The sequence below is a fragment of the Vulpes vulpes genome, chromosome 9 (genome assembly GCF_048418805.1).
Source record: "Vulpes vulpes isolate BD-2025 chromosome 9, VulVul3, whole genome shotgun sequence".
Taxonomy (NCBI): Eukaryota; Metazoa; Chordata; class Mammalia; order Carnivora; family Canidae; genus Vulpes; species Vulpes vulpes.
Window position 1 is genome coordinate 103,524,038 of NC_132788.1, and position 22,256 is coordinate 103,546,293.

At 52.6% G+C, this 22,256-nt stretch overlaps 1 protein-coding gene across 6 annotated transcripts in view; it reads right to left on the reverse strand.

Annotated features, from left to right (window-relative positions):
• COL5A3 (collagen type V alpha 3 chain) overlaps window positions 1-22,256 on the reverse strand; it is a 60,084-nt gene that overhangs the window by 15,300 nt on the left and 22,528 nt on the right. For 2 of the 6 annotated variants that reach the window (XR_003233150.2, XM_025985802.2), the window contains exons 1-32: window positions 21,922-22,140; window positions 18,018-18,179; window positions 17,734-17,923; window positions 17,502-17,658; window positions 16,651-16,755; window positions 15,979-16,131; window positions 13,766-13,879; window positions 13,514-13,660; window positions 12,439-12,486; window positions 12,324-12,365; window positions 11,935-11,997; window positions 11,524-11,598; window positions 11,343-11,426; window positions 10,897-10,953; window positions 10,752-10,805; window positions 10,278-10,331; window positions 9,232-9,285; window positions 9,097-9,150; window positions 8,855-8,908; window positions 8,448-8,492; window positions 8,287-8,340; window positions 8,060-8,104; window positions 7,846-7,899; window positions 7,450-7,494; window positions 6,475-6,528; window positions 6,348-6,392; window positions 6,164-6,217; window positions 4,521-4,565; window positions 4,363-4,416; window positions 4,116-4,223; window positions 3,633-3,686; window positions 542-595 (exon numbers count right to left, since the gene is read on the reverse strand). Coding sequence is in view for 5 of the 6 variants with exons in the window: in XM_025985802.2 (XP_025841587.2) it covers window positions 542-595; window positions 3,633-3,686; window positions 4,116-4,223; window positions 4,363-4,416; window positions 4,521-4,565; window positions 6,164-6,217; window positions 6,348-6,392; window positions 6,475-6,528; window positions 7,450-7,494; window positions 7,846-7,899; window positions 8,060-8,104; window positions 8,287-8,340; window positions 8,448-8,492; window positions 8,855-8,908; window positions 9,097-9,150; window positions 9,232-9,285; window positions 10,278-10,331; window positions 10,752-10,805; window positions 10,897-10,953; window positions 11,343-11,426; window positions 11,524-11,598; window positions 11,935-11,997; window positions 12,324-12,365; window positions 12,439-12,486; window positions 13,514-13,660; window positions 13,766-13,879; window positions 15,979-16,131; window positions 16,651-16,755; window positions 17,502-17,658; window positions 17,734-17,923; window positions 18,018-18,179; window positions 21,922-22,009 (2,466 nt within the window). In the remaining variant the exon portion in view is untranslated. Of the gene's footprint in view, window positions 1-541; window positions 596-3,632; window positions 3,687-4,115; window positions 4,224-4,362; window positions 4,417-4,520; window positions 4,566-6,163; window positions 6,218-6,347; window positions 6,393-6,474; window positions 6,529-7,449; window positions 7,495-7,845; window positions 7,900-8,059; window positions 8,105-8,286; window positions 8,341-8,447; window positions 8,493-8,854; window positions 8,909-9,096; window positions 9,151-9,231; window positions 9,286-10,277; window positions 10,332-10,751; window positions 10,806-10,896; window positions 10,954-11,342; window positions 11,427-11,523; window positions 11,599-11,934; window positions 11,998-12,323; window positions 12,366-12,438; window positions 12,487-13,513; window positions 13,661-13,765; window positions 13,906-15,978; window positions 16,132-16,650; window positions 16,756-17,501; window positions 17,659-17,733; window positions 17,924-18,017; window positions 18,180-18,319; window positions 18,361-21,921; window positions 22,141-22,256 lie in introns of those variants that run through there. The other 4 variants (XM_025985803.2, XM_072721493.1, XM_072721492.1 and 1 more) reach the window with 4 other exon arrangements.

Sequence of the window (22,256 nt, forward strand, 5' to 3'; positions counted from 1 at the left end):
ATGGTGCAATCTGTCCCTTGCACACGTGCATGCTCAACGTAAACAGACACGCGTGGATGCATAGGAGGTCACGGTCCTTATAAACAGAGCAGTATACAGAGACTCCTTGCCTGGACACAGCTACCGTGCACACACAGCACGCACGTGTACACACTCAGTGTAGTCATGCATGCTCGTGTGTATATCCATACACTTTCACACATGCACACACACCCCTCACACACATTTTACACCCGTAGTCACACACACACACGCAGGCTTATGTCCTTGTTTGCCACAGGCCCACAGGTGGCCACAGCCAGACCCCATCTGACCAACACTGAGGCACACGCACACTTGTACACACAGACACACATGGAGTCAGGGCAGCTGGGGTCACCCACATGTGCCCTGCAAAGCATGTGGGAATACGCATGCGGACAAGTGTTTCCAGGCTTAGATACAGCCACGCCGGGGCCTCCCCACCGTCCTGTAGAGATCCACAAATCATTCCCCCCACACAAGCCCTACCCTCTCCCCTGACCCCTGAATCACAACTCACCCGTTTCCCTTTTTCTCCTAATGGTCCCAGGGGCCCGGGAAAGCCAGTAGAGCCCTGAGTTGAGAGAATCAGAGAGAAAAAACAGGGGTGAGGAGTGCGTGGTAAGCAAAATTGACCCCTCACCCTTCAGCCACTCTGTCTTTTCCAGAAGAAGCCTCTTTGATTCCTCCAGCCCCATCCTCCTCCAAGACAGCCCTCTGCCTTCCTCTTTCCCCACCTTCAGCCCTTGCTCACTCCACTCCAGCCAAACGGACCCCTCAGTGCTACTTGGGCACTCTGGTCCACTCCTGCCTCAGGACCTTTGCACTGGTGCTTCCTTTGCCTAAACTGCTCTTCTCTCAGGACCCCACAGAGGCAGCTATTCCTCATCATTTGGATCTCACTTATTTTTTTTTTGTATATTTTTTATTGGAGTTCGAGTTGCCAACATATAGCATAACACCCAGTGCTCATTTAGATGTCAACTCCTTAAGGAAGTCTTCTGATATCACCCTGACTGTCATATCCTTCAAGTCACCCTCTATCACATTGACCTGCTTTGTTTTCCTAAAATATTTTTTTTCCCAAAATATTTATATTGAAATGACTTTGTTCACTTGCTTACTTATCCACTGTTTTCTCTGCTAGTCTATGGTGCTCTGGTCTTTTTTTCTTTTTTCTTTTTTTAAGATTTTATTTATTTATTCGTGAGAGACACAGAGAGAGAGAGAGAGAGAGGCAGAGACACAGGCAGAGGGAGAAGCAGGCTCCATGCAGGGAGCCCGATGTGGGACTCGATCCCGGGACTCCTGGATCACGCTCTGGGCTGAAAGCAGGCGCTAAACCACTGAGCCACCCAGGCATCCCGGTGCTCTGGTCTTATTCCCCTCAACCCGGTACATAGTTGGTGCTTACTTGATATCTTGTTAACTAACTCCAGTCCATGCTGTCCTGCTCATCTTGGAGGCATCCTCCCTCCACCGAGTGGAAGACATCACAGGCTCTGCCGTCCCCTCCCACCCCTCATATTTTGAATCCCAGACCTACCACTACACCAGCTATGTGGCCCTAGAGAAACGGCTTACCCTCTCTGAGCATCGCTTGCCTTATTTGTAGCCTGGGAATACCAACAATACCTCCCTCACAAGGTCTTGGGCCTGGGATCAGATAGGATAATGTATAGAAAGTATTTTTCGTGGTGTGTGGCACATAGTAAGTGCTTATGACATGTTAGCCATCATTGTTCAGGCTGATTATTACTGACTGCTATGGACTGAATGTTTGAGTTCTCTCAAATTCCTATGTCGGGCACCTGAGTGGCTCAGTGATCGAGCATCTGCCTTTGGCTCAGGGTGTGATCCCGGGGTCCTGGGATCGAGTCCCACATCGGGCTACCTGAGAGGAGCCTGCTTCTCCCTCTGCCTGTGTCTCTGCCTCTCTCTGTGTCTCTCAGGAATAAATTTAAATTTTTTTTTTTAAATTTTCATATGTTGAAGCCCTATGTGGAAGAACAGTATTTGAGATGGGACATTTGGGAGGTAAGTAGGTCATAATAGCAGAGCCCTCATGAAGGAGAGCAGTGCCTTTATAAGAAGAGAAGACTGGGGGGCGGGGGGCGGGGGTGGCTCAGTGGTTTGCCTTTGGCTCAGGTCATGATCCCAGGGTCCTGGGATTGAGTCCCACATCAGGGTCCCTGTGGGGAGCCTGCTTCTCCCTCTGACTGTGTCTCTGCCTCTCTCTGTGTGTCTCTCATGAATAAATAAATACAATCTTTAAAAAAAAAGAGAAAGAGATCTAGTCTCTCTCTCTCTCTCCTTCCCTCCCTCCCTCCCTGTTCCTGTCTCCCTATTCCTGTCTCTCTCTCTCCCCCTCTCCCTCTCTGTCCCCCTCTCCCCCCCACACCCCGCCATGTGAGGACACAGAGAGAAGACAGCTGTCTGCAAACCAGAGAATCCTCACCAGAATCCAACCATGCTAATGCTCTGATCTCAGACTTCCAGCATCCAAAACTGTGAGAAAATAAATTTCTGTTGTCTAAGCCACCCTGTCTAGAGTATTTTTGTTACAACTGAGCTAAGATACTGACTGACGCTGGCTAAGATACCAACGTCAACTTAACCAACACACCGTGCCTTCTGTTACGTATTGCACGACGCCCAAAAGCCACGGACTGGTCTTGGCTACGAGGCTTTGCTCTAACTCATGAACTCCCGCTCCAATCCGTTGCCTTCTATTCTTAGGTATGGTGCCTTGAGTTTATTCCCAAATCTGTTTATGTCAGTTGCCCTTGCTATTGGAGTCACGTGACTTCAAGAAAGTTTACAACAACCGACGGAACGCAGAAGGGAAAAGGAGAGACGTCTACCAAATCTAAGTTAAAGGAAAAAGGCTCAACAAAAAGGGAAGTCACTAAAAAAAGTTGCTGTCAAATGAGGCATGCACAAGATAACTGCCAGATGGAGATGACAAAAGTGTGGGACTCTGGAAGCATTCTGCACTCAGATTTCTTCCAAAGTGCCTAAGTTTCTGTTCCACTTTATATAAACCCAAACTATAAATCTTCAGTGATGTAATGTGGGTGTGGTTTAGGCAGAAAGATATGTCTAATCAGCAGCCTCATCCATCAAAAAAATTGGCAAACCAATGTACATTTTTATATAAGCACATTTTATTGTAGGTTATAATTCAAGATATGTCAGATATGGATTTTTTGTGTGTGTGATTCTCTTCCTTACTGGCTTGCTTTGAACCAGCCTCCATCACGTCAATTAAAAAGGATCCTATAGTTTTATTATCAAAATTATCGACGTTAATTATATATAATATATATATAATATATATATATATTATTATAATCAAAATGATAAGGTAAAGACAACTGGTATCACCATTTTACAGTGAAGCAAGTGGGCTCAAGAGACTTGCTAGAGGTCACTCAAAAGATAAGGAATGGGTATTTGAACTCAAGTCTGGTACCAAAGCTCACGTCTTATGCTGTCTCTTAGTGACCCAGGGGGTGGACAGCTCACTCCCCTAGACCACAGGCCGGCCTTCTAGATGTTAATCAATCTCTGAATGCTTCTTTGCCCATCCTCAACCCCTAGCTTCTTACCTTAGGGCCTGGACGTCCTGGGTAACCCGGGAGACCTGGCACCCCAAGCTTGCCCTGCAGAGATATTATGGGACAAAGGTCGGAGATTGCAATATGAAGGTCAGAAAAGGGCAGGATGGCTGAGGCATGGTGACGGGGCAACAGGGCGAGATTCAGAGAAACATTGAGTTCAAGTCTTGGCTCCTGCCTGCTAGGGGCATGTCTTTGGGCAATTCATTTTATTCTACTCTCTTCCAAATTTCAGTTTCCTTGTCTGTAAAATGTGGATAAAAATGCCTGTTGCCTGTGGTGGTTATGGGAATACCGTGCATGAAATTACTCTGTAATGCTGAGTTAAGGAATTGGAGATGGTAAGTGTGGTAGCAGCCTCCTGAGGGTGGAGATAAAAGAGCCAAGGGCAGAAGGCAAAGGGCCAGGGAGCATCTTGGCTGCAGGACAGAAAGCTGGAGAGGAGACTGGAGAGGGCGACCAAGGTCCCTTCACCTTCTCCCCAGCTGAGCCTGGGGGCCCCTCCTCGCCAGCCAGCCCCTCCTGTCCCTTCAGCCCTTCTGGACCATCCTCTCCCCGGGGTCCGGGGGGTCCGGGGTGCCCCTGGAATAGAAAGGAGGAGTCAGATCCTGTGTCACTCCTGCTCCCTCCAGCCCCCTGTCTTAGCCCTGGCACCACCACCCTCACTGTCTTCCCCAAGCTCCCCAGAACCACTAGATCCCTCATCTGGAAGTCATCTTACCCGATCTCCTTTAGGCCCCCCATCGCCCTTGAAGCCAGGAAAGCCATCCTCTCCCTGGGTAAGAGAGTGTAGAGGTCAGAGGTCAGGGTTTTAGGGAAGGGACACAACTGAGAGTCCCAGTATTAGGGTTCCTCCCACCCAAGAACCTCCCTTCTCACCTGCTCTCCTTTCTCCCCCTGGAGGCCCCGGTTGCCAGAGGTACCCTGAAAAAAAAGATCTCAAGTCTCTCCCCTCCTAAAGAAGGGCCCTCCACCTCAGTCCTCTCCCCCAGAACAGTCAGGACAGTCCCCAAAGGATACTGGACAGGAGTGGAAGGGGGCAGTCTCAGAGGAAATGACCTTTCCCCAAAGCCTGCTGGTGTGGTGTGCAAGAGGCTGCTCCTCTCCACCCCTCTTCCCACTGGCAACCTCCCAAGGTCATCTGTGTGGGGGTGTGCAAGGAAGGCCAAATTTCCGAGTAATTGATTCCAATCTCCCGGGGACACTGTGTCCACAGTTTCTTCTGGCAGGGGAGAGAGGATGAACATTCCAGGCTCCAGTCTCATTCTAAAGGCAAAGGAATGTTCCCCATTGTGCTGGCTACAATGCGACTCTGTGCCTGGCAACAAGGCGAGTCTGTGCTTAGCTACAACGAGGCTGCTCAGTTCAAGCCCAGGTGCCCAAACCCTGGGCTTGGGTTGCAGTGAAAACTGCACGGCTACAATGTGAGCTCAGGGACTATAATGAAATTGCACTTGGAAGCAACACCACCGTGTTTTGACAATAGCATGATTGTCTCTAGCCACAGAGAGACACAATGTGACTGAGCTCAGAGACTATAATGAAATTGCACTTGGATGCAACACAACTGTGTTTCGAGAACAGCATGACTGTCTGCAACCACAGGGGGATTCACTTGACCACAGTGTAACCAAGCTTAGGCTACCGGGATTCTCTGACCCTGGCTAACCCAGACTCAGTTACAACGTAGGCTTTAACTATACGTAACTTTGCCCGGTTACAACGTTAACTCCGAGACTGGCCACCCATAGGACTCTGTGGCCAACTACAATAGAGCCACCTCCTCAGTCACAGTGTAACTGAGCTCGCCTACAATGCAAAAATGTGATGAGCTGCCTCTTGGCTACCACCAAACTCTTAGACCACAGGTACCACACTTGGCTTCGGTGTAACTGGACTCATATACACGTGAATTCCAATGTCCCCGACCGTGGTCAACAGTATAGCCCTTGACCTCGCCCAGCAATTCTGCGCTTGAGGATCCCATGGCTCTGCGCTTGAGTTAAAATCCAGCTGCTTGGGCAGCCCGGGTGGCTCAGTGGTTTAGCGCCGCCTTCGGCCCAGGGCATGATCCTGGGGTCCTGGGATCGAGTCCCATGTCAGGCTCCCTGCATGGAGCCTGCTTCTCCCTCTGCCTGTGTCTCTGCCTCTCTCTCTGTGTGTGTGTGTCTGTCTCTCATGAATAAATAAATAAAATCTTAAAAAAAAAAAATCCAGCTGTTTGTTTCACTATGGTGTGTTGACCTATTTACAGTGAAATAGGTCCAGCCTTCTGATAGGCCTAACCATTCTCAACCACAAGGTGACAACTACACTGCAATATTTCTTCCCTCTGGCTGTTGAGCTCCACGTAATGCACACACCTCTATATATTGTCACTCAGATTGAAACCCCACACGCACCACACCTCTCCTGGCAGACTAATACCCCTCACCATACATGCACACATATCTCACAAAGCTGGTTCCTTGGAGCCAATGCCAATGACTCATCCCTACCTGCAGGTCCCAAGTATCACGTACCTTCACACCCCGAGGTCCAGGATAGCCCGGGGGTCCTGCTGACCCTGGTGGACCCTGAGATGGAGATAAGATCAGTGCCATCCTGTTCTTCCCCCCTTAGTGTTTCCAGTGCTCTCATCTCTCTCCCCATGAGTCCTCCCCACCAACCCTCAACCCCAATCCAGCCTCTTCCCAGGCCACTCACCTGGGCCCCTTTCTCTCCTGTGGGGCCCTCATGGCCTGGGTGACCCTGGAGAAAGAAGTTGTCAGAGACCAAGATTTGCCATCCAAATTCCCAAGCCTCTCCCTTCTGCCTGGCACCCAGTTCTCACCGGAGGGCCATCAGATCCCGGGACGCCTGGAATTCCTGGGTTTCCAGGGGGACCCTGAAAGAAGATGCACAGCAGGGGGAGATGAGGGTCTCAGAGTCTGGCAAACCAGCAGGAACAGCCTTACTCAGACATGCAGCTACTTGGGTCACAGAGTCAGCAAACCCCACAGGCTAGGAAATTTCCTAGCTCTGCCCAGGCTTGCTGGGTGACCCTGGGCAAGCCCCCTTCCCTCTCTGAACCTCAGAAATCCTCCATCTCTGGGAGAGTTGAGACAAGGGAGGTAAAAAAACAGTGTGTGGGGGGACTCCCCAGCCACATCCTTTCTTTAGAAGCACCTCTGTCTTCATCTGAAGAGAGGTGGGCGAAGGCAGGCATGGGGTGACGCCCTATGTTCTACGAATAGTTGACAGGTCCAGAAGTGGGTACCTTGTTCCAACTAAGCCAATCAGATTTTCTTCTGAAATTTGGGGGTAATATCTCACTTTATAGAAACTATGATCAGATGGATTTGGGTAAAGAAACTATAAAGTCAAGAGGGGTTGGGAGCTGAAATTATGATTAAAGCAGCACAAAATCATGTAGAAATAGAACTTCGGGGTGAGACCAGACTAAGACATATGCAAAAAGAAGCCTGTCTACTGGGGGAGATGGAACAAAGATGACACCACAGGGCCCCAAAGAAAGGGCTTTCCTGGCCCATAGGTCTTGCCAATATTTCTGATGACTAGCATCTGTGAGTTCCCCTAAATCCTGAGGATATCCCCTTCTGTGATCTAGCTTTTATGGATTTCTGTTTCTCCCAACCAACCCTTCCCCAACAATGATACTTTTTTAAGATTCTGGGCTTGTTTAAAGAATGCTGCAATTTATCATTATCCAGATCTAATAAAAGGGCCCTGGTGGGAGGCTTTTCCTGCAGACAGAGTTGAAGGAAGAAGACGGGAGAGGATGGTGGGAGGTGGGGCTGTCACTCACCTTCTCCCCAGGAGTGCCAATAGGTCCCTGAGGGCCAGGGAGTCCCTGGAGATATAAAAAAAGAGAAGGTGAAGGTGGAACGCCTGGGTGGCTCAGTTGGTTAAGTATCTGACTCTTGATTTCAGCAGGTCATGATCTCAGGTCATGAGATTGAGTCCTGCATTGGACTCTGCGTTGAGCATGGAGCTTATTTAAGATTCTCTCTCTCTCCTTCTGCCCCTACCCTGCTTGCTCTCTGCTCTCTCTCTCTCTCTCTCTTTAAAAAAAAAAAGTTGGGGGAGGGGGGAGGAAGGCATGAGAAATGGGTAGTGAGCTGGGAAGTGGGAAGCTCAGGGGTGGCCTATGACCTCGGCTGACAACTGCCACCCCCCAATTATTGAAAATGGTGGCTCAAACCTGGGACCCAGGATTTCCCTGCTGTCCTGGAGGGCCTGGTTCTCCTGGAGGACCCTGGGGAGAAAGTGGGGGTGCTGTGAAGCTAGAAGGGATCACAGTGTTGAAGCGTCAGTGAAGTTGAAATGAGGGTCATAGGAGTGGACAGGGATATGGATGGATGATCATGGGGTCAGGGCATCAGAAAGTGTTTAAGGTCAAAAGGCAGAACACATACCACATTTCCTTTGGCTCCTGGAGCACCATCAATTCCAACTACACCCTGGGGGAGGAGAGGGTGTGAGACCCGGGCAGATACCACACAGGAGCCTAAGTCTGAGACACTGAGAGGCACAGGTGGAAAGATGAGTGGGCAGAGAAACCAGGTAACAGGAATGGACACGCAGAGGGGACAGTGGTGAGAAGAGGACAAGCAGGGATGTGGACAGATAGTGACATTCTCACCGGGCGTCCCAGGGGACCAGGGGAGCCTCTAGGGCCGATCAGTCCTCGGGGGCCCTGCAAGGAGGTAGGAGCATTATTCCAGCATCAGTCCTCTGAGGCCCTCTCAATCGTGACTCCTTCCCTTGTGCCAAGCAAGGGGGCCAGAGGTCCCTGATACTCACTGGCTCCCCAGCTTGGCCAGTGGGCCCCGGAGGTCCTTCTGCTCCCTGTGGGAAAGCGTTCATCACTTGGTGAGTAGGGAGAAAACACTCAGAAAACCGACTTGGCTCATCTAGCCAGACACTTCCAAGGGATCCCAGAGTCAGTGCTTGAGGCAGTAACCAATAGACTGAGCACATGTGATTCAGTCCAGGCCCCTGATCCCAATCCTGGACCTGCAATCCTGAGTCTCACCTACTAACTCTGGTACTAGCCCCCAGCCCTCAATCTATCTTTTAGAGCCCCACGGAGGCTCCTGACCCTCCAGCACAGACCCTCGCCTCTCATCCTGTCCCTCGAATACTCTATTCCTCTCTGACTCTCATTCTGACTTTCTAGCTTCTAGACCATTCTCTTTCCTCAAACTTACCTTCTTACCATCCTCTCCTGGGGGGCCAGGTTGTCCCACATGGCCAAAGTCACCCTGGAGTCAGGAGCAGAGGGGAGTTCAGAGCAGAAATGTGGGGGATAGAAACTAGCCCCCCAGGAAAGGAAATGAGACATAAGGGATAAAAGCTCACACACAGGCATGGAGGCTCTGATACTGGGGGGTGGAGAGGGAGCCGTGAATATCAGGGGGCTTGATAAGGGGGGGGGCCCTCACACACTCACCCTTTGGCCCTTCTCACCAGGCAGCCCTGGCAGGCCATCAAAGCCCCGATCACCCTGCACAAAGAGACACCACCTGAACCCCGAATCCTGGACCTGATAATCCCTCCAAGTCCCAACCCTGATCTTATCACCTACCTTAGGTCCTGTGTCCCCTGGAAGGCCCCGAGCCCCATCTGCTCCAGAGCGGCCCTATCAAGGAGATGACAGCATCAAGATAATCTGTTACTGTTTGTTTTTTGTTTTTCAGATTTTATTTTATTCATTCCTGAGAGACACAGAGGGGGTGGGCAGAGACACAGGCAGAGACACAGGCATAGGGAGAAGCAGGCTCCATACAGGGAGCCCCATGTGGGACTCGACCCTGGGACTCCAGGATCACACCCCTGGCCAAAGGCAGGCACTAAACTGCTGAGCCACCCAGGGATCCCCACCTGTTACTATTTGTTGAGTACTTTCCTCATGAAGAATCCTGGGGGATTCTCTGTGTACCAGTTTAACCTCCCCAATATATCTCAAACCTGTCCCTTATTTTTTATCTCCAGGCTTTCTGCTCTAGTCCATGTCACCACCATCACAAAAAATAAAATCTTCAGTCTCCATTAAATGTCCAGTTCTGTGTTCCTCATTGCATTTAAAACCATCTGGAGTTATCTGGTTCATCACCTCCCTCAGTGATCCAGTCCTTTTTTTTTTTTTTTTAAGATTTTATTTATTCATGAGAGACACACAGAGAGAGAGAGAGAGAAAGAGAGAGAGAGAGAGTCAGAGACACAGGCAGAGGGAGAAGCACGCTCCATGAAGGGAGCCCGATGTGGGACTCGATCCTGGGTCTCCAGGATCATGCCCGGGGCTGAAGGCGGTGCTAAACCGCTGAGCCACCTGGGCTGCCTCCGTCTTTTCTTCTGCACATACTGTTCCCTCTACTTGGAATACCCTTCCTTTCCTGTTTACCCAGTTATACCTCAGATCTCAGTTCTAGCATCATTCCATCTAGAAAGTCCTCCTTGACTCTGTGACCTGGCCAGATACCTTTGTGACACCCTCAGTAGAGCTGCCATTCTTCATCCTCCATGCCCTTATCCCACTAATGACACCAGCAGACCTGGGGGCATGGAGCTGAGGCTCCTATTGGGGGTTGAGGGATGGAGGAGGGATGATCTAAATACCTACAAGTTACTCACCATCTTTCCCTCCCGGCCAGGAGGCCCAAGAGGTCCCTGAAGGCCTCGGGGACCCTAGAAAAGAAAAAAAAGGAGGAAGAAATGAAGAACAGAAAGAAGAAGGACTTGTCTTATTTTATTTTAAAGATTTTTATTTATTTATTTATTTATTTATTTATTTGAGAGAGAGAGAGCGTGCGCATCAGCAGGGGAGGGAGGGGCAGAAGGAGAAGCAGACTCCCCGCTGAGCAGAAAGGCCCGATCCAGAACTCAATCCCAGGACCCAGGGATCTTGACCTGAGCCAAAGGCAGATGCTTAAGAGACTGAGCCACCCGGGCGCCTAGGATGATCTTATTTTAAATCATTCTCTCGGAAGGGCAGTAATTGCAAAGGTCTTCTCAGCCTCTGTCATTGTCCTCAAATAGCACTTTATTCTGTGGCTCTGGGAAAAGACCCTTCCCATCCAGTCCTGTCCCCATTGCCACCAATCTCACCTGTGGCCCTATGTCTCCCATCTCTCCTTTCTGACCCGGATACCCAGGGAGACCCTTGGGGAAAGAGAGATAAGATACTGTAGTTAGAAGAAGGTTCCTCCCTCCACTGATGCATCTCCCTCCCCCATACAGACTCCTTACTCACCACAGGGCCTGGGCGCCCAGTGAGCCCTACTGGACCAGGGGGACCTTTCATAGACAGCTGGAAAGATGGAGGGGAACAGAACTTCAGGTCTTGCACAAAGCCCCAACACCCTCCCAAAAGGCATCTTCAGGAGACAAACATCCACCTGTCTCCTGACCAGCCTTCATTATCCTCCACCCCTGTACTCTCTCTCTCTCTCTCTCTCTCTTTTTTTTTTAAGATTTTATTTATTTATTCATGAGAGACAGAGAGAGAAAGAGAGAGAGAGGCAGAGGGAAAAGCAGGCTCCACGCAGGGAGGCCTGACATGGGACTTGATCCCAGGTCTCCAGGATCACACCCCGGGCTGCAGGCAGCGCTAAACCACTGCGCCACTGGGGCTGCCCCTGTTACTCTCTCAATGTCCTCCCAGTATCCCTTGTTGGTCCCTGATTATCCTCCACTCACCTGAGCCTGTTGCAGTACTGCCTGAGCCTGGGCTTGCTGGAAGGAGACTGGAGGTCCTTTGAGGGAGCTGCTTGCAAACTGGAACTAGGGGACAGCTAATCATGAGGGAAGCCCAAGGAGAGGCCCCCTCCTGGGTCAGGAGTACACCCCCCAAGGATGTGCCACCCTATCTCCCTCTTACCGGCATCATGATCACAGTCCCTGGTAGACCCCGGATCCCATCGATGCCAGGCATTCCTGGGAGGCCAGCAGGACCCTGAGAGAAGGAGAGACACAGACAGGGATGGAGGTAGAAAGGTGGACAGAGGCAGAGGTGAGAGAAATGGAGGGGAGAGATACGGAGACATAGGGAGAAAGATAGAGATGAAAGGTACTCAGGGATAGGAGACAGATGAAAGAGAAAAGCAAGGAAAGGCCCCCAGAGAAAGAAGAGGGGAGACAGGTGAACGGACGAGGTCAATGTCAGCTTCAGCATGATGTCCTCAGTCCCTGCCTCTCGGATCCATGTTCAGGCATACAAGTTCCCAACCTCAGCTTCATAGCCTGAAACCTCACTTCCCCAGAAGGATATAACCCAGAGGGAGTTTCTTACCGGCAGACCAGGGTCTCCAGGGAATCCTGGGGGGCCAGGAGGGCCTGAGGGGCCAATCACCCCCTGTGGGGACAGAGGAACAGAGATCATAAGAAGTGCAAAGCTTGAGCCAAGTTGACTTTTAATCCACCACTGACCATGACCCCATGCAGACCTCCTTATCCATCACTGAGCCATACCTGGCCCCTCAATACTATACTGACCCACATCGACCCCCCCCAACACTTTACACCCCAACTCTTATTTTGATTCATCCTTTGAGCTTCAATAATCTTTTAATGCAATAATCTTTTAATGATATGGCAACATTATACCCCAACCCTCCACCCCAGGGGCTCAAACACTCCAACTAGAAGAGAAGGAAAGAGGAGAATGCAGCCATGACTCACTCGGGGTCCTGGGGCTCCTGGAGGTCCCTCAAACTTCTGTCCCTGAGAGAGAAATGAGTGTGACCCTCGTCCTGGCCCAAACCCCTCTACCTTCTCCTAGCCCCAGACCTCTCACCTGTTCAATCACTGCCGGCTCTCCTTTTGATCCTTTCTCTCCACCACCCTGGGGGCCGGGAAATGAAGAGAAAAGAGAAATGAGTCCTGGCCACGATCAAGGAGAAGAGTGTGGACTTTGGAGCGTGCTATGGTTTCCTAATCCCAGAGTTGTCTCTCACTAGCTGAGTGATGGAGAGCAACTTATTCAACCCCCATGGCCTCACTGGCAGAGTCAGTAGATGAATGATAATTGTATATATCCCACAGGAGGAAGAATAAATTAAAACAATGGTCAGCACATCACAAGCATTCAGCCTAAGTTGGCTATGATTATTCCCCTCCTCCCCTGTCCAACACCAGGGCTAGAACCTGAGCCCAATCCCTTGGCTCAGGGCAGCATCACTCTGCTGATGATTTCCAAGTCTTTATCTCCAGCCTAGACCATGTCCCTTGAACTCCAGAAGCATCTAACCAATCCCCCCCTTGACATCTCCACTTGGATGCCAAGCAGGGGTTGCCAATTTAGCACATCCAAAATGAGATCCTAAGACTATCCACGTGGTCTTCCTTTAGGCTTCTCCATTTTACTCACAGTTGCCACCATGCATCTACCAAGTCATCCTTGCATCTTTCTCCATCTCCAGTAGCAAAACCAAAATAGAATATGGTCCAAATCTGTCCACTTCTCCCAATCCCCACCACCACCGCCCTCATCCAGGTCACCAGGCTATTGCTGCAGAGACTACTGGTTTCCCTGCTGCCCCTCTGGCTCCCCCTACAGTCCATATGCTGTTCAGCAGCCAGAAGGAGCTTTTAAAGCTCCAAGTCAGATCATGCTCCTAAAGCTCCAGATCATGGACTAAAAGCCAAAGGCACCATCCTACCCACAGAGCCATCCATTAACACAGTTCCTGTCACATTAGCATCATGCTAATATTTGTCGACTACAGTGTGGTGGTGGGAAGTCATTCTAGGCAAGATTAAAGAGAAGGCAAAAGAGAAAATGCAGTATGTGGCTCCAGGCAGGAGTCTCTGCCATCCCCTATCCCCCCCCTCGCCCCCTGCCCCCACACAACCCAAACCCTGAGGCTTACAGGAAAGATTTGGAACTGTGTCTGTGATGGCTGTTCTGCTGCCCGGAAGTCGGGGCCCATGGTGGGGCCATCTCCTTCTTGGTCCTCTTTGGCTAACTTAGTCTTCAGGGTCCTTAGTTCGGTTCCATTGTCAGGATCCAGGCCCCCCTGAGGACATTGGGACAGACCAAAGTTTGCACCTGGACTCCTCATTGTCTGCCACCACCATTGCCCCAGGACTTTCTCTTCCAGACCCGTTCACTTCCCACTGACCTCTAGCATGGTGGCATTGAGGCCAATGGTCACAGTGGTGGTGATGACCAAAGGTGTAGAAGTCGGAGGCAGAGTTGAAGCTGGTGTCTCTGTATTAGGGATGTCAGTGAAGGTCTGCAGCAGGAACAGGAACATCAGGTCTAGGATCAGTCCAATAAAGACAAAAGGAGGAGGCAGGCTCTGCACCCCCCTCCCCCCAGGAATGCCTAGTCTGGGGAAGGGAACAAAAGAGGATTCCCAAAAAACATCAAAGGGGTGTAAAGTAGGGGGCTGGCCAGTGGAGGCAAATGTGTGCTGACTGGACCAGAACAGCCAGCAGGGGGAGGCCTCTTGTGTGGAAGAAGAGCAAGGCTGGGCCAGGTCTGGGAGACCTGGAAGGCAAAGGGGGGCTGGCTCCAGAGCCCAGTGATTACAGTCAAGATCCAGTACTCAGGGCCAGACTCCTGGAAGCCTATCCCATGTGTCTTCTCCCAAGGCAGAGCTCAGTGGTCAGCCAGCCAGGCTATAATCAGAGAGGCTTGGACAGCTGCAGAAGAATTTGGTCAAGGGCACAAAGAGGGTGGTAGAGGCCCAGGTGAGGAGCTGGGGCTGAGGAAGGACTTGGGGAGGGATTCTTTTGCTGGGCCTGAGTGATCATTTCTTTCCACTAATGCTGAGAACAGATGTAGTGCAGCCAGTGACTCTCCTCCAACCAGGGACCTCAGCCAATGGCCCGTACCAAGGATGCCTACCCAGTGACCCACGGGCTAATGATCCCTATTAATGACCTCCTATTATTCCTACAACCAGTGACCCATTAGTAACTCCAGTAACTCCAATTAATGACGCCCATCAATAACCCCTCACTAATGATCCCCACTAAGGGACTTAAACAATAACCTCCCCAACTAATAACTCACATCATTGCCTTGGAGGACTCCCAGACCTGGCCCAGCCTTGCTCTTCTTCCACACAAGAGGCCTCCCCCTGCTGGCTGTTCTGGTCCAGTCAGCACACATTTGCCTCCACTGGCCAGCCCCCTACTTTACACCCCTTTGATGTTTTTTGGGAATCCTCTTTTGTTCCCCTCCCCAGACTAGGCATTCCTGGGTGGGGGGAGCAGAACCTGCCTCCTCCTTTTGTCTTTATTGGACTGATCCTAGACCTGATGTTCCTGTTCCTGCTGCAGACCTTCACTGACATCCCAGCAGTTATTCCCATAACCAGTGACCCATCAGTGGCCCCCTAGTCAATGATTCGAACCAATTATTCTCCCATCCAGTGACCTCCCCAACCAATGACCCCAACTAGTGATCTCCTCCACAATAAGCACTAGCTAGTGGCCCCTCAACTAATAAGCCCCACCAGTGACCCCTTAATCAATCATTCCCCTAATCTGTGATCCTCCAACAATGAACACCTGTGAGTGAGCCCAACTAGTGACCCCCCCCCCCAAGTAGTAATTTCACTAATCAATGACCCATCAATGACTTTCCAACTTTTAACCCATCAGGGACTCCCAAACCAATGACCTCATCCATGACTCCCTAAAAGTCATTCCTTCAACGGGTGATTCCGTTGGTGATGCCACTAATACCTTCTAATCAGTGGTCCCCCACTGATGATCTGCCTTCCCAAGTAATGATCCCCAGCAATGACCTCCCACCATTAAACCTAGACCAGTGACACCAGTAACACCAACACAGGTCTCTATCAATGACTTCCAACAATGACTTCCACCTAAGAACCTCCCAAACATTGACTTCAATCAATATCTCCCTAAAATGACCTCCCAACCAGCAATCTCTGTCATGGAAGCCAAATACTGCCCCCTAATTAGACTCTCCCAATGAATAATCCTCATCAATGACCCCAATGAGTCAACCCCGAGCAATGACACTCTAACTAATGAACCCATCATTCACCGAAGCTCATGGCTGCTCTTAAACAGTAGCCCTAATCAAGAACCCCTTAATAATAAGGTACTCTTCTGGGTGTACCCCCTTCCTCCAGCTCCCGAAACTGGATGTTTGGGGAGCAGAATGGGAAAACTCATAAGACACAACCAGCCTCCACCCCCCTACACACACATAGTTATCAGTCAGCTGAGAGAAGTCAAAGGTCAGGGATTGGAGACCAAGGGCAGAAAATTTGGATAAGGCACCAGCAGTCAGTGGGAATCAGAGACCAGAGGTCAGGCAAAGAGCAGAGGTGAGTGGCTGCAGATCCCTTACCTGGTTCTCCAGGGACCCAGGAGGTGGACTTGGTGTCAAACTTTCCTTATTCTTCTTCTTCCTGCCCTTCCCCTTACGGCCTCGCCCTTTTTTCTTTCCTTTTCCCTTCCCCTTCCGTCGAGGGGGAGGAGTTTCTGGCTCACTTTGGGGGACCTGGGAAGAGGATCCCCATCAGGTCCAGAGCCCCATGATGAAGGCCTCATTGCTCAGTCATCTGGGACCTTGCTGGCACAAGGCCTATCAGTCCTACGTTTTGAAGCCAGGGCTCACTCAGCCCTGTGACCCAAGGTCAATTATACGATCTGGAGCTAGGAGTCACTCAGTTATGTGACCTAAGTCAAGGTCACTCATGCCTAGGATATATATTTTTTTTTTAAGATTTTATTTATTTATTCATGAGAGACACAGAGAGAGAAGCAGAGACACAGGCAGAGGGAGAAGCAGGGTCCCTGAGGGAAGCCCAATATCAGACTCCATCCCAGGACCCCAGGGCCACGCCCTGAGCCCAAGGCAGATGCTCAACCACTGAGCTACCCCGGCGTCCCATGCCTAAGATATTTTTGAGGGCAAGAGTCACTTGGTATCATGAATAGGGGTCAGAATTCACTCATTCCTGAGACCTGGAGCCAGCAATGACTCAGCCTGTGACTTCAGGACAAGCCCTTCACTCACCCCTGTGGCTATAGGATCCAGGTTGTCACAGCCAGGAAGGTACCTCTCACAGGCCTGGAAGGCAGCCTGAGGATCTGGGCTTATCAGCAACTCCTGAACATCTCCCTGGGGAGAGGATGGGGGTCAGGGAAGGGAGCCACAGGCTGACTCTGACACCCCATTCCAAGCACCAAGGCTTAGTATTTCTCTACCCAGAGCACCCTAAGTATAAGGAGGGGGTGGCCCCACCACTGCCCCAGCAATCCCTCTGCCTCTCAAAATTGAGAGGAGGAGATTCTATCATTGTCAACACCAAATCACAATCACAAACCATACCCCACAACATCTGGCCCATCAGAGGCACATTGATTCCTTTCCTCTCAGATACATGGTGACACCTAATATGTGTCAGGTGCTCTCCAAAGCTTTGGGGACAAGGAGGGGAATAAGACGGATGTGAGCCCTGGCCCACTGGAGGGGTCACATATCACAACACACAGCACAATCACGAGTAAAAGTTACCAAAAACACATCTGTCACCAGCCACACAACACCATGCCTTGCCAGCACCCAATATCACAACCGCCTACACACAGTCACACACCATTGAAACAACCAGTGAAGTCCTGAGTCCCCAACTTATTCTCCCATCACAAGTCAAGTATGTGCCATCATGCATTATGGTTTTGTTGCTCTACAATCTCACACACCACAAAGATGCACAGTGATGCAGGCCACTCTGTCTTCTCAGCTTCATGACACGAGATTTGAAGCTGGACATCTCCCTTTTCCTATCTCTTCTCCACATTAGGGCTGTGGACAAAACTCCCTCCCCTCGCCTGCCTCAGTTTCCACTATCACTGAACCCCTACCTCAAAAGTCTCCTCCCCAAGGTCCTGGGTCCCCAACACAGTGAGTCCAGCTGCGCTAATGAATCGTGGCCCCTGGCCCAATATGGGGGGCTGAGGTTCACAGTCAGCTACCAGAGTCACCATCCTGCCATCCACACTGACTGCCACACGGTGCCACCTGCAAGGGGACAGTCTCAGTGGGGGGTGCTTCTCACTCCACTTCTCTCTGGACCCCAACTTTCCCTATACTCACCTGCCATCCATGAGGTTGACTTGCTGGGGGAGGGGGCTGAAGGAGTCACCTAGGAGACCCAGGGCTGGCCCCAGAGCCAGGCCCAGCTGCCGAATACCACTCTCGTCATAGATGGATAGAAGGACAGACTGGTTGGCTGGCTGGCCCCGCAGGGTGATCAGCACAGAAAAGTTCTCAGGAAAGTGCCCATCTGAAGGGGCAGAGAGAAAGGAGCAGCTTAGATAGCCTAGCAGTGACCCATGCCCCCTGAATGACCCCCTCCAACCCCTCCTGCCCTGACTTACCTGGAAAGAGCTCCCATGTGGGGATGCCAAGTATGGTCGCCTTGCCAACCCTGAATGCCCGGTCACCCTCTGGGGCCCTCTGGGGACAGAGGCCAGGCCCGTCAAGGACCCCAGCCTGGCCCCCTCGCACGCCCAGGGCCTTTAGCACATCCACAGGGTCTTCTGTAGAGAGAGGCCGGGATGCAGGGCATTAAAAAAAAAAAAACCTAGGACTCCAAATGAATAGCTCAGATTTGGGGAATTCAGCCCCCCACTGTGTTTTTGGGTCAGGGAGAAGGAGCAGGCCTGGGACCCGCACCCACCTCACCACCTCACAGCTGTTCCAGCCTCATCAGCCTGTTGACTCCTGTTTTATTTTTTTTTCTCCTTGGTTTTTTGGTGAGGAAAAAAAAAAGCTGACCTACTTTTGGGATGAATCAAGGCTTCCTGGCCTGAGCCCCAGAGCCAGACTGTCCCCTTCTCGGCACTCACCCCCGCACAGCGCACAGGCTGCTTCCCCAGCCTGAAGCCCCCTGCCAGGGGAAATCCCCTTGGAGAGGAGGGGTTCCGTGTGTGTGTGTGTGTGTGTGTGTGTGTGTGTGTGTGTGTGTTTCCCCCCACCTCCTCCCTCTAACCTCCTCTTCTGACCACCACTTCCTCTGAACTCCTCCTCCCTGACCATTATCACACATGATCTGCTCCTTTTGACCACTACCTCTCCTGACTTCTTCCTTCTGACTTCTTCCCTGATCACCATCACCCATGACCTCCTTCCTCTGCCTGTCCCAATCTCCTCCATCTGACCTGTGACCTCCCCCATTTTATCACCCTTTCTGACCCCCTCCTTATGACCACCTCTCTCTAATAACCTCTTGACCTCCTCCCTCGGACCCTATCCCTCTCATCCCAGCAAAGGAAGGCACTGGTCTGGCCCAACCAGAACCTAATCCAGGCCATCCTACCAGCCGCACCCCATACAGCAGGCCAATGCTAAGTGGAACCACATGGCTTGGGCAGGGGAGGGCGGGGGCTTCCCCTGAGCTCAAAGCCCCTGCCTGGTCCCCCTCCCCCCAGCAGACTGTCCCACTGACCCCCTGACCCAGGCTCTTGGCAGGAGCCAGTTCTGTCGAATCTGCCCATGACCTCACCCTGGGGGCGGTTCTGCTGACCTCACCATTGGGAGTCAGGTTGAGGGGCCAGACTTGGGGGAGAGAGGGGTCTGGATGAGGGACCCCCATCCCAGCACCTCTTGGGTCAGACCCTTCATTCTCCAGACCTTACAGACCCCTATTCCAACCTCAGCTCACTCTTACCCCCAACCGCCTGTTCTTTCTTCTCTTCCCCTCCCTGCCTCATCTCTGTCCCACTTTCTCGGCTGGTCTTTCCAGGTCTCTCTCTGCATCCAACTCTGAATCAGTCTCTCTCTCTCTCTCTTACTCTCTTACTTCCTAGCTCTCTTTTTCTCTCTCTTTCTCTCTCTCTCTCTACTGGTATTTCATATATATATATATATCTGTGTGCATCACTCGCCCCATCCCTCTCTCTCCTCATCCACGCCCCCCAATTCTGTGGCCACCTCCAGCCCCATCTCTAATTGCCTGTTCTCTGGCTGGGCTGTCATTAAGAGGTATTTGGGTTACAGTCCCCTGGGACTAAGATCTGGACTCCCAGGCTCTGTCAACCACAAGGGTCACTCCTCCATGGAATGATCATCCCAGCTGCCCCCCCGCTGCAGGCTGGGGCCCGGTAGAGCGCTGAGATCCATGACCCCATACAGTTTGGCTCTCCCTTCACCCAGACCCTTGTCTCTATGCTGTGGGAAGGGTGTCCTCTTGACCAGCTGCTCATTCACATTGAAAAAGTCCTTCCCAGCACCTAACCCCAATGTCTCCTGCTTCAATCTTGCATCTCTTCTGTAATGACCTTTCAGAAACTAACTGCCCTTTCTTTTCTTGGCTGGCTTTGTGACAAGGAGACACACAAGAGGCATTGAGTCTTGCCTGCAGGGCCAGAGGGTGGGGGTCTGTCAGGGACCCAGGCTGACCTTCCCCCACACTCTCCCCTGTGCTGGTCAGGGCCCCAGGGAGATGTTGGATGAGGTCTAGAACGTGGAGGGAGGCAGGCAGGGACTAGGCTGCAACATGGTTGGGATCTCCCCAGAGATACAGGAGAGCCTAGGTGTGAGTGTGTGTGCTATTGTACGCATGCACGAGATGGTGCAAGCATGTGCGTGACTCTATATGGACCAGGGAATGGCTGAGCATGTGATTTGTGGATATGTCAGCGTGTGCCAAGTATGTGGCCTCCGATAGAGAGACTAGGTGCGTTGTTTGATGTGTGGCTGGGTGTCCATGTGAGTCTGGGGGGCCTGCCAATAAGCTCAGGGTCCTGCAGGGGATGCAGGTGAGTCTGTGACTGTAATAGGTCAGACTCCGGATGGGGGTGTGTGTGGCTATACCTGGGAGTATGGCCAAGTCCGCTGGTAGGTGATTGGTTGTGAATGCTGGCCCTGTTGTGTGAATACCAGTGGAAGCAGGCGCAAGAGCTAGAAGGCGTAGGAGGGTGACAAAGGCTGTGACCCTGTGGCGGGTGGCTGCTGGGGTTGCCCGGGGCGTGGGCACCGGTGTTTAACATTCCTGGTGTCCCAGAGGCCTTATATTCTGAATGGATGCCTGAGATTGCACGACTGTGTGGATGTGTGAGCATGGGAACGGGATAAGGGCCAATTTGGGATAATCCACGTGAGCAGCACCTCCCTGGACTCCAGAGAAAGTGAGAAAGTGCAGGATGGGATGTGTGCGTGCGTCTGTGTGTGTGTGTGTGTGTGTGCTGGGGGGGGGGGGGGGCGAGTTCACATTAGGCAGGGATTTCCAGAAGGGCCTAGCCCAGCCTCTCTCAGCCCAGGGATGCCACTTGAGGGACCACGACCTTCCCAAACCCCTGGGCGCCCCCAACCCCGAGCCTCGTGGGGCGGAGCGCGGCGTCCAGCCAGAAGCGCGCAGCTGGGCGTGCGTCAGCGCTGACTCACTCGTCCGGCGGCCCCCGGGACCCCTTGAGGCCCCTGAGAAATTCCTCAGGAAAAACACCCGCGGCGCGCTCAGCGGGGGGGGAGCCAGTTCCACTTCCGCCCCCGCCCGCGCTCCGCCCCGCCCCGCCCCGCGCCCCGCCCCACCTCGCCCCTCACCGCGGCCCTCCCGAGCCCTGTCCATGGTGCTGATCGCGGCTCTGGGGAGCGCGGGGTGGGGGGAGGGAGGGGGTGGGGGTGGGGGCCGGGGAGCTGCGGGAGCGCCAGTTGGAGGCAGAGGAGCGCGAGGAAGAAGAGGATGAAGCCATTAGGGAGGGGATGCAAAGGAAACTCTGAATCCCTGACCAGCCCCCTCCCACGCTCGTCCCACACACCGTCACCCGCAGCAACACCCCCTCACGTCCCCATGGGCCACCTTTTACACCCTCAAGTCACAACCGAACCCCTCATCGGCTCACCCGAAGGCAACCACACGCGTAACGCACGATTCTCTCTAAATCGGCCCCACACAGACACACCCACAACTCACAATCACACACTTGGCCAGGGATCGCCCATCACACATGCATACAATAAGCGTCAACTCCCACACACAATCTCCCACGCACAATTTCACTTCAAACGGCCTTACACACGTTGCTACGCACACACACCTATAAATCGCGTTCATTCCAACGCACGCGCCAGTAAAACGAGGGCACACGTTTCCCCCGTCCCCCCCCCAGGCTGTCACACCCACAAATCGCCCAGAGTCCGCTCTGCGCGCCCGAACACAGCACCCCAGCCACGCGCGACACGCACGCCCCCTTGCACGCCCCCATTCCTGGCTCCACCGCATCTTTGGGGACCTCGCTGGATCCTGCGCTTCGGGTCCTATTCCTATCTCCTCCTCGGGCTCACCGGCCTGCGTCCGGAGCAGAAGCTGCAGCGAAGCCAGGACGAAGCAGAGGCCGGCCCGCGGCTGGCCCAGGCCTCGGCGACTCCCCATCCCGGCGGGGCCCGCACGCAAGGCGGGGACCAGCCGGGGCGTCTACGGGGCGCGGCGACTCCTCAGGCTCCGCGCGCTGCCTCGCCGCGGCCCGCTCGGCGACCGGCTGGAGACTGCAGGAGACCCCGCCCTGGCCTCGCCCTGCGCTCCAGCGCCCGGCCGGGCGGGGCTCGCCGGAGGGGGGGCTGACAGCTGGTGAGGGAGTTGGGAAAGTTTGTGCTGAGTGCTGATTGGCCGGCTAGGGCTG